Source organism: Pipistrellus hanaki (genome assembly GCF_964339955.1).
Source record: "Pipistrellus hanaki genome assembly, chromosome: X".
Classification (NCBI taxonomy): domain Eukaryota; kingdom Metazoa; phylum Chordata; class Mammalia; order Chiroptera; family Vespertilionidae; genus Pipistrellus; species Pipistrellus hanaki.
The window spans coordinates 12948299-12960428 of record NC_140524.1 but is presented as its reverse complement, the minus strand read 5'-3'; the positions used below and the strand labels follow the sequence as shown (position 1 = coordinate 12960428).

General features: G+C 39.3%; 1 protein-coding gene across 2 annotated transcripts in view; it reads right to left on the bottom strand.

Moving 5' to 3' along the window:
* The window catches only part of CD99L2 (CD99 molecule like 2), a 79114-nt gene that overhangs the window by 14440 nt on the left and 52544 nt on the right, over nt 1-12130 (bottom strand). For both annotated transcript variants that reach the window (XM_084871215.1, XM_084871214.1), the window contains exons 5-7: nt 7065-7129; nt 6868-6951; nt 4067-4132 (exon numbers count right to left, since the gene is read on the bottom strand). In XM_084871215.1, the coding sequence (XP_084727341.1) occupies nt 4067-4132; nt 6868-6951; nt 7065-7129 (215 nt within the window). The remainder of the gene's footprint in view (nt 1-4066; nt 4133-6867; nt 6952-7064; nt 7130-12130) is intronic.

The window sequence follows — 12130 nt, the reverse complement described above, 5'->3', positions numbered from 1 at the left end:
ATCCCCACTAAAATACACAATGTTACCATCACCCCCGGAAAGTTCTCTCATGTCCCTGTTCAATCACTCCCTGTCCGTATCACAGCCCTAGCAGCCATGAATCTCATCTCTAACATAACACATTAGTTTGCAAGTATTAGTACTTCATATGTTTGGGCTCATTGAGTATGTACTCTTTTTATCCCCCTTTGGATTCTTTCACTTAGCATAATGTTTTTACATTTATCCATGCTTTTATGTGTTCCAGTAATTTATTTCATCATATGAGTGTGTATTATAAATTATCCACTGATTCCCCTATTGATACTTAGGCTACTCCCAGTTTTTTACTTTTATTTGGCTATTATAAATAAAGCTGCCATGAACATTTTTTACAAGTATTTTTTTAGACATAAGCTCTCATTTCTCTTGAATATATGTGAAATTGTAGGGTCAATGCATAGTCTATGTTCAGTGTTTTTTTGTTGTTGTTGTTGTTGTTGTTCAGTTTTATAACAACGTATGAGTTTCAGTTGCTCCACATCCAGACTGACATTTGATATTGTCTGTCCAATTTTAGCCATTCTTGTGGATGTGTTGTGATATCTTTCATGGTTTTAATTTGCATTTCATTAATGAAAATTGACTTTGAACATCTTCATATAACTTCCTTTGTGAAGTTCTGCTCAAACCATATGCTCATTTTTTAGCTGGGCTATCTTTTCATTATTATACAATAGTTTTGTTTGTTTTTATTGATTTTTTTTATAGAGAGGAAGGGAGAGGGATATAGAGAAACATCAATGAGAGAAAAACATTGATCAGCTCCTCCTGCACACCTCCCACTGGGGATTTGCCCACAAACAAGGTACATGCCCTTGACCAGAATCAAACCTGGGACCTTTCAGTCCACAGGCTGACGCTCTAGCCACTGAGCAAAACTGGTCAGGCTATAGAATAGTTTTAAGCAGAGGTCTGACAAGATCACTTTCATGTTCCTGATGATTCTCTCTGGCCACTGCATGGAGGAAAAACTATATCCAGGAGACCAGTTAAGAGGTTAAGGTAATGACCCAAGCAGAGATGACATGAATCTGGACTTGAGGGGAGGCAAAGAGAAAGAATATTCCAATTTCAAAAGATACTAAAAGGGAAGATTTCTTGCATGATGGAATGAATAGATCATCTCCTCAAAAAGCAACTCTTACCGTGGATAATCAAAGACAGCCATTTTAGGGAACAGTGAGAACAGCTGGAGTCTGTGGCCTTTTTGCGCAGGCTTACTCACATTTCCCATTTCCCCAGACTAGTTCAACTGAGGTTGAATGAACAGGCCATAAAAACCAGAGACTGCACTGCAGCTGCTAAAGGGGACCCACGTGACTTGCAGCATTGTCAGTTAATGTGGCAGTCTCAGTAGCAAGAGAATAGAGAGAGCCAGCAGCTCCTTTAGCCTGAGCAAGCCACGAACCAGGGATTTCATGGGAACGTGGGAGGTGAGATGAGAGATGTAACCTGTTGGCAAGACTGTCACTGTCACCTACAGGCAAGGGGGTTCCTATAAGGCCAGCAGAAATGTTTTCTCAAGAAAAAATATATAACAAATAACATTTCAGAATTACACTCCAAAACTATAGTTGAATCTATGTGCCTAAGAACCAAGGTTGCATGAATTATAATTCTTTTTAGGCTGAAGATCATCATGTATTTAAATGTGATGTTTTTATCTTCACTCATGGCATTAGCATGTTGGCACAGAGGAGAGTGGTATCTGCGAAGTGCATCATGTGCTTATCAAAATGTTCCAGTTTCACACTTGTATTTTTTGCTAGGACCCCTTTCATCTTCCTTTACGGACATCCATAATGACAGAGGGTAAAACTTGAGCTAACAACTGATTATTCTTTATAAGACAAGTTCAAATATGAGCCTAATTAAAGAATTTCCTAACACTTCCTCATTGCTAAAGCATGTGCTTTTAATAGGGAATAAAATCATTCAGACTTTTATTCATGTGCATTGGTACATACACTACTACTGCCCTCATCTCCCCATCTGGAAATACCATTTGTCACCCAGGAGTAATTGGCTCATTTGCTGGGTTTGCCCTTTAAATGTTCCATGTTCTCCTGACACCTGCAAGTTTCATTTAGAGGCCTTTAGAGCTTTTTACTCAAGATGACACTGCCTGGAAATGTTTTGAAGGACAAATTTGACTACAGTATCCTTTGATCAGAATAAAACACTCTTTCCATATGAAAAGTACACAGTTCCTGCAAGAAAGGAGCAAATGCTAGTACCACCGCCAGGACTGCAGGGAGGGTTAACCAAATATACTCATAACTTCTTACACACATAACTGTAACAACGCACCATCACAGCAAGTTACAACCACAAACTGCTACAACCATAGCTTACCATCAGAACAGGTTACAACCATATGTAACAATCACAAATTACAAACATAACCTATTGTGTAATGGCTAACATTCTCTCCATATTAGGATCAAATCTTGACATATCCTATATAATAAAAGCCCAGCAAGTGAATGGCAGAATATCCAGTGGACCAGTCGCTATGACACACACTGGCCACCAGGGGCTTCCTCCTGGTGGTCAGTGCATTACCACAGTGGGAGCGCCACTCAGCTAACCGGGATGAGTGGCTGCTCCCGCTGCAAACCCTAAACCAACAGGCAGGAACCTGGGCTGCGATTGTCACCTTCTGGCCCCAGGTTCCTCCCCAACGCCCCCTGCCACCTCCTCTAGATGCCCACAGGCTATGCAGCACCAACACAGGCTCACAGAGCTGATCCCAGAGGCTGGAAGGCAGGTTAATGGCCGCTTCAGGACTGAGGACTACTTCGCTGCCTCTCAGTGCTATTGTCCCTGGGCCAGGCCCCAACCAGGTCCCCTGGAGAGGTGAGTGCTCTGGCTCCATGGAAGATGTTAGACTAGGAAGCAGCCACTCAGAGGGCAGATCAGTGGGCTGCCCCTGCAGGCCATGTCTCCCCCACCAGTGCACAAATCCCGTGCAGTGGGCCTCTAGTATTATGATAAAAGTTTTGTATCACTGGTGTTTTGGGCAATTAAAAATAACTGGCTTTGGGAGAGGATGTGACTATGAAGGTTTAGCATGAGGGAGTTTCCTTGTGATGGAAGAATTCTGCATTTTGAATATAGATTGTGTGCATGGTTACTACAATCTACACTTGTGATAAAATGAGGTAGACCTACATGCACACTTGTGCACACACACAAACACACACGAGTGCATATAAAATCTAATAAAATTTAAACAAGGTTGATGCTTGACTTAATAACAGTATTATACTAATATCAGATTCCTGGTTTTGACAATGTACTATGGTTATGTAAGATAGGGGAATCTAGGTGATAGATACACAGCTTTTTTTTTTTTTCTTGTGGGCATTAGACTATGTCAAAATAAAAAGATATTTTAAAAGCTGTTTGACTTGCCTGGCCAATGTTGCTCAGTGGTTGAGCATCAAACCCATACACCAAGTGGTTTGATTCCCAGTCAGGACACATGCCCAAGTTGCAGGCAAAATCCCCAGTAGGGGCTAGCAGAAGGCAACTGATTAATGTTTCTCTCTCCTTGATGTTTCTATCTTTCTATCCCTCTTCTCTCTCTAAAAAATCAATAAATATATTTATTTTATTTTATTTTTTAAAAGATGTTTGGCTTGCTATGGGTATCTTTAAAAAATGTTTGTCACAGTGATTTTTGCTTCTCCCATCCCAAAAGTGACAGGGGCTGGGGACTTCCCAATGAGTCCTATAACCCTCAGTTACTGTAATTGGTGATGCCTTGACAAATGGCTTCTTCTAATGTAGAGACAATAACCCATGCAGGACCCTGGCTTTAGGAACATCAGAGAAAATGTGTGACTTTTCCAAATTGGCTTATAAACTCTCCTCCTTGAGCTGCAAAGTTCGCATCATTCCAAGTGAGCCCCAAGTTGCAAGGGCGGGTGTCTGGGAACTAACTCTGACTTCCCAGAAGTTAATCATGTAATCACATTGTACATGAGAATAAGGTGTTTGGCCAGATCAATGTCCCTACCTCTACCCTTGTCGGGTTGGTAGCCACCACCCCCTAATACGTCTTCGAGATCCTTGTCTGAAAAACCTGGAGGGGAAAAAAATAGATACATCAATGCCAAAAATACATTTTTCAGTGACAAGAAACTTATATAAGTTAATGTTGCCCAACATCCCCAGACAATGATTGCCACTTAATGTTCTTGATCAATGTGGTAGGCAAAATTCTAAGATGGCCCCCAAGATTCCCTCCCACTAGTATACCCACCCTATATAATATCCCATTACTTTGAGTGCCAGCAGGACCATGAATGGGATGGCTATTGCCCCCGTGATTAGGTTATATTACATTACGAAAGTGAAGGGATTTAGCAGATGTAATTAAGGCACCAAATGAGTATGGCTTTGTATTCATCAAACAGGAGATTATCCTGGAAAGGCCTGACTTAATCAGATGAGACCTTTAAAACAGTGTTGAGACCTTCTCTGAACTCAGATAGTAGAAACAACACAGTTAGTCATCCTCTTCCACTCTACCCCTCTCTGTCTCTGTACGGTCTTTCTCATACTGGTCCTGGAGAAGCAAAGGTCCATTAGTTCTACAATTGCAAGGAAATGTACTCAGTCAACAACTACATGACCTTGGAAGAGAACACAATCCCAGATGAGACCACAGATTTGGTCAACATCTTAACTGAAGCTGTATGAAGCCCTAAATAGGAAACTTAGCTTAGCTGTTCCTGAACTCCCCAACAAAGGAAATTGAGATAATAAACGGGTGTCCTATTAACTCACTAAGTTTGGGATCATTTGTTATGCAGCAATAGAAAACTATTACTAGGAAACAGAGTAATTAATTTTATTGTAGCTCAACCACTAAGTACACATTGCTTTAATATTTTATGTAATGAAGTGAAAGTATGCTTAAAGCAGTTCTGTTGTACTCCAAAACGTTATAGTTGATTCATAAAAGCACCTGCGTGATTGGTTCAGTCCTGAGTTGTTTTAGCTGCTTTGTGTCATGGAAGACAACTTTCACATGAAAGACTGAATGATGGGCAAACTATGATTGTGGCAGCTTAATTATTTGGCTGATGATTTCTTTAAAAAATGAATAAAATAGGCTGTCACTTAAAACCCCTGGAGGTATTTGTTGTCAATGACAAGATTTCAAATAAGAATTAAAATTTCAAAAAATTTTACCACTGTGAACATAATAGCTTCCCTCTATTTAAAGTTTTTTTGTTTTGTTTTTTTTTCTGCCCTAGCTGGTTTGGCTTAGTAGATAGAGCATCAGCCTGTGGACTGAAAAGTCTCTGGTTCGATTGCAATCAAGGGCACATGCCTGGGTTATGGGCTAGTAGGGGTCATGTAGGAGGCAGCCAATCAATGATTCTCATCTTTGATATTTCTATCTCTTTCTCCCCTCTCCCTTCATCTCTGAAATCAATAAAAATATTTTTTAAAAAGACTTTTTCTGATGAGATGGGTGGTAATATCAACAAAAGTGAATTTAGCCCTAACCAGTTTGGCTCAGTGGATAGAGCATTGACCTGCAGACTGAAGGGTCCCAGGTTTGATTCCGATCAAGGGCATGTACCTTGATTGCGGGCACACCTCCAGTAGGGGATGTGCAGGAGGCAGCTGATCGATGCTTCTCTCTCAGTGATGTTTCTAACTCTCTGTAAAAAAAAATCAATAAAATATATATATTTTTAAAGTGAATTTAGGGAATTTCTATCTCTTTCTCCCCTTTCCCTTCATCTCTGAAATCAGTAAAAATATATTTTTTAAAAGATTTTTTCTGATGAGATGGGTGGTAATATAAACAAAAGTGAATTTATATATTTTTAAAGTGAATTTAGGGAATTGCATAATGAAACTTGGCATTATTTGAAAGATCAAAGGATCTCGGGGCAATAATATTTTCCAAATGACCAAATCACAATATACATAATCAAGAATGCGGTTTAACTCAACTATGGGAAGTTCACTGATACAATTTTATATTCCACACTAGATGCCCAGTGCATGAAATTCGTGCATGGGTAGGGTCCCTAGGCCTGCCCAGTGATCAGGGCCAACCAAAGCCTTCCTTCATTCCATGCTGCCCCCTGGTGGTTAGCACATGTCATAGTGAGCAATCAAACACCCAGTCTCCCAGTTGAACTCCTGAAGGGACACTTTGCATATTAGCCTTTTATATGTAGAGATTGCACTTAACCTGAAAGAAGTAACCCCTGGTTGAGTTTTAAGTTTTTAGTGTCTTATCCAAGGATGTCCACTGTGATCTGAAAAGTCTATTAAAATATTCCTCCCTTTCCCAGCTGCATATCTATATGAGGCCAGATTCCCTCCATATACTTCAACCATTATAACATGTAACAATTGAATCCGGAACCAGCAGTGAGACTCTAGCACTTCCACTAAGATAGCCATTATATCAATTTGCAAAAATTCTTCTCACTAAAGTTCTGTTTTGTTTTGCCAAGCATGGTTATTTCACATGATACTATGCTATTTGTGTTATTATTATGCCTGGACTTATTGCTGTTTATTTTTCATTAATACTTTTTTTTCCAGTTTTAAGTTAGAAGATGAGATATTGGCAGATATGACCCACATAACCAAAAAACCTTGAGATCCTCAATAATTTGGGTGGTCCAAAAAGTTTGAGAACAATGTTTTAGGGTTTCCTGTGCCTGGAAATGCCACCAGCTCTGCCAGGCCAGGAGTGGCTCTGTGGGCTATAGTAGTGAATGAGCTACAACTCGACCAGTGAGCTACAGTGCTGGCCAGTGCTTTCAATTAGCTACAACTTACCTCCTCCTCCAGCACTCGGCTTCCTACGGCCATCATTTCGATCATTTCGATCATCCAAGGCATCAGCCAAGTCAAAATCATCAACTTCATAAGAGAGAAAATTAATTGGTTAAATGACAGGTAGCTCACTTGGACACTACCCCAGAGGGAGCTCCACGGGGTCTTTCCTCATTGCCCTCTTTAGAGTAGTATGTTACCTGCAGGCTTTGCTGGAGCTCTGGTTGTTCCAGGCCTCTTGGTTGTGGTAGTGACATGGTTCCATCTCTCTAAAAGAGGGAGGGGGACAGCAAGAAGAGCACATTTAGTAACAAAATATAGCAGCCACTTCATGGCTCAGGGAAGTCACATCATGAGTAGCGTACCCTGGTCTTGGTCCTTGAGGCTCCTCGTAGGCCTCTGAGAATCACTTAAGGAAGGATGACAAGGAGATGTAGGAGGTTTAAATGAGACAAGTTCTGCTCACATTTCTTCAGAGGATGGGTGGTGAGGTGGATGTTGTCCCACATGTGACCTACAGACCTCCAATAGTTTTCACATTTTTTTTGCAGAGATATTAAAAACCACCCTAAAATTCATATGGAATCTAAAAAGACCCAAAATAGCCAAAACAAACTTGAAAAACAATATAAGTTGAAGGATTCACACTTTCTTAATTTTAAAACTTACTAGAAAGCTATAATAATCAAAAGAGTGTGGAACTGGCATAAGAACAGACATATAGACCAATGGAGTACCCAGAAATAAACTCTCAAATGGTCAATAGATCCTTGAAAAGGTTCCAAGAAACTGGATATACAAAAATGAAGTTTGAACCTTACCTTACACCATATATAAAAATTAATTCAAAATTTATCAAAGACCTAAACACAAGAGCTAAAACTATATAACTCTTAGAAAAAATATAGGGGGAAACCTTCATGATATTGGATTTGGTGATAATTTCTTGGTTATGACACCAAAAGCACAGGTAAACTGATAGATAAATTTGCCTGGATCAACATGTGAAAACTTTTGTACAAAAGACACTATCAAGAGAGTAAAAAGACAATCCACAGAATAAGAGAATATATTTGTAAATCACATATCCAATAAGAGATTAAAATCCAGACTATATAAAGAATCCTACAACTCAACAATAAAAAACCAGTGATATCTTAAAATGGGCAAAGGGGTTGAATAGACATGTCTACAAAGAAGATACAAAAATGAGCAATAAACATATGTAAACATGCTTAGCATTGCTAGACACTAAAAAAATGCAAATTAAATCCATAATGAGATACGACTTCACACTCATTAGGATAACAATTATCAAAAGAAAAAAAAACAGCACGTGTTGGAGAGGATGTGAATAAATTGAAACCCTGGTACATTGCTGGTGGGAATGTCAAATGGTGCTGCTGTTGTGGAAAAGAGTTTGGTAGTTCCTCAAAAGATTAAACATTGGTGATGTTTAAAAAGTACTAGGAATGTACTTAATGCCAATGAATCATACACAAATAGTTAAAATGGTACATTTTGTTATGTAAGTTTACTACAATAAAAACACAATTCAATGCCCTAGTTGGTTTGACTCAGTGGATAGAGCATCAGCCTGCAGACCGAAGAGTCCTGGGTTCAATTCTGGTCAAGGGCACAAGCCAGGGTTGCGAGATCGATCCCCAGTGGAGGGTGTGCAGGAGACGGCCAATCAATGATTCTCTCTCATCATTGATATTTCTATCTCCCTCTCCCTACCCCTCTGAAATCAATAAAAATACATTAATAAACCACAAAAACACCACAATTCAACCGAGGTGAAACACATAATCTGAAGATTCCTATAACCATTAATGAAACTGAATTTTTAAATTTAAAACTTCCCAAAAGTTAATTTCCAGGTTTTTATGGTTTCACTGCTGAATTCTACCAAACACTTAAAGAGGAATTAACACTAATTTCACACAACCTCTTCCAGAAAACAGAGGAAGACTAATTCCCAACTCATTTTGTGAACCTGGTAACAAACAGAAAAAGAGCATATTCAAAATTTACAGATCAATATTTCTTATGAATTCATACATAAAAATCTTCAACAAAATACTAGCAAACTGAATAGAATATATAAAAAGAATTACACAACATGAACAAATGGCATTTATTCTAGTTATGCAAGTCTGGACCTATATTTAAAACCAATATATGTCACCATATCAGCAGGCTAAAAAAGGAAAATTATCTATATATACACTGAGTGGCCAGATTATTAAGATCTCTGAATGCATAATAATCTGGACACTCAGTGTATATCCTATATAATAAAAGGCTAATATGCAAATTGTCCCCTCGACTAGGAGTTTGACCAGCAGGCAGGCTGGCCAACCACCCATGTCCCCTCCCCCTGGCCAGGCTGGCCGGACCTCACCCCTGCACGAATTCATGCACTGGACCTCTAATACACACACACACACACACACACACACACACACACACACACACTCTGAGTGGCCAGATTATTATGCGTTCAGAGATCATAATAATCTGGCCACTCAGTGTATACATAAGGCTAAGTGTCTGTCTGTCAGACCATAGCTATGATGCGCACTGACCAGCAAGGGGCAGATGCTCAATGCAGGAGCTGCCATGATGCACACTGGTCATTTAAAAATAAACAGCACCATGGACCTGACACCAACAAACCAATACTCAGCTTCCTCCAAGTGGGACACAGGCCCTGCCATCATCCCAGAGTGAAACCCCACCATGTTTCTATCTCTCTCTCCCTTATCCTTCCTCTCTAAAATCAATAAAAACTATTTTTTTTAAATTGCATAAGAGGGAAAACATCCACACATCCACATGAATACAAGTAAAATTGGAAAAACTTGAATAAGATCACTAGACTATATCAATGACAATCTCCTGGCTGTGATATTATAATTTTACAGGATATAGGGAAACTGGGTATAGGATGTACAGGATCTCTCTGTAGTATTTCTTACACTTCCATGTGAATTTACAATTACCTCAAAAGAAAAAGCCAATTTAAAACTAAAGATTTAGCCCAGATGACATGGCTCAGTGGTTGAGTATCAACCTATGAACCAGGAGGTCACAATTCTATTCCCAGTTTGAGCCTGCAACCCAGGCATGTGCCTTATCCCCAGTAGGAGGTGTGCAGGAGGTAGCCAATCAGTGATTCTCTCATTACTGATGTTTCTATATCTCTCTTTCTTCCTCTCTGAAATCAATAAAAACATATAACTAATAGATTGATTTGAGCATCAAGGTCGTTTTTATACCCCAAATAAAAATTCTGATGCATAAATGACTGGTCTTTATAGGAATGTCTATTATCAATCTGGAAAAAAATAAGGAGCAAATCATGTAGTCCAGACTTAGGGGAACATAGCAGTAAGTAGGAACATCTAGAAATGAAGTGGTATACACAAGGAACGTTTTCAGACAGTTGAAGCTTCTTCCTTCCTGATCCCAATGGTTTGTACAACACTGAAACTCTTCTAGAGAGGGTATCTTTCTAGAGCAAGTAACACAATTCTCTATTTGAAATGAGTATATAAAACACCACCTTTCTAGAGAGCCTGGGGTCACTTTTTTTCTAAGATCACACTGTGCTTACTTCATAAAGACGAGTCCCTTTTTCAGCTTCCTAGATTGTTGGAGCTAATCTTCCAGGACTAGGAAAACTGCAAAGCAGACTGGTAACATACTAGAAGTCAAAGGTGATATTTTTGGCTTCGAGGTGCTGCAACAATTTTCTGGGGGCAGGTTGACCTGTGGCTGAGTAGCGGCCTTTGCCAGGGCTTCTTCAGCCAGGGTGCATCACTTGACCTTAAACTCACCTTTGGGGTCATCATTACCCTGCCTGTGCAAGCACTTCCAATGACAGCGTGAAGCAGAGGAAAAAGTCCTCCAGGTAAAGCCAGAATCTCTGGGCTCCAGTCCAGCTGCATTGTTAGCTTGCAGCAGGATGTTGGACAAGTTCCTCTCATCTGAACAATGACGGGAGGACATATTCATTAAGGTGTTCCCGGGTTATGTCAACTAGAGTTCTTCTTCATTAATAAATATGGCTTTAATTTTTTAAAAGCTGAAATTTATTAAAAAGGGAATATATGCTCAATATAAAAAAAAAATTCAGCCGAGACCAGTTTGGCTCAGTGGATAGAGCGTCGGTCTGCAGACTGAAGGGTCCCAGGTTCGATTCTGGGTAAGAGCATGCACCTTGGTTGCGGGCACATCCCCAGTGGGGGGTGTGCAAGAGGCAGCTGGTTGATGATTCTCTCTCATCGATGTTTTTAACTCTCTATCCCTCTCTCTTCCTCTCTGTAAAAAATCAATTTATATATATATATATATATATATATATATATATATATATATATATATATCTCCAATGGTATAGAATGGCAAGAAAGAAAATATAAAAGTCAGTCACAAATCTCTCTCCAGGAGTGACTACCATGAATCTTTTCAGATCTGCACGCATGCCCGTGTGCATGTTTGCATGTTCACATACACTTATATTTGATAAGAACTTGATTCATACTACATATATCCTGTTCTGTGACTTGCTTTTTTCATGTCAGTTCTAGAGATCTACCATATTTTTTTGTAATGGCTGCAGAGTATGAATGGTTTGGAATTTATGAATTTAACCCTGAGATTTGAGAGTATTTAATTCTTTAAATATTTTAATTGACTTTTAGAGAGAGACGAAGGGAAAAGGATAGAGAGATAGAAACATCAATGAGATCAGTTGCCTCCTGCAGATGCCCTCCTGTAACCTGGGCCTGTGCCCTGACCAGGAATCAAACTGGTGACCTCTTGGTTCCTGGGTTGATGCTCAACCACTGAGTAACACCGGCCTGGTGAAAGTAACTTTAGATTGATACAAAACACAAGAAAGCTGCAAAAGCTATTCCAACTGTATCTCTATACACATGCTTAAGTGCACCTAGAGGGAAAATTCTTTGAAGTAGAACTGCTCATTCAAAGTCTTTGTCAAATTGCTCTCCTAAAAGTTTAACTAATTTATATGATTATCACAAAAGTGAAATTATAAAAGTGTAACTTAATACACAGAAGACATATAAAATTGACCTTCCTGCCCCAACTCCACAAATATATGCTCATTGCACATTAATATTGAAGAGCTCAGTGATTTGAAGGAAAACATATGAATGCTACATAAATATGTAATCTTCTCAGAAAGTTCTTAAAAGTTTGTTCCATGGACCTCTGGGGTCCATGAGGTCATAAT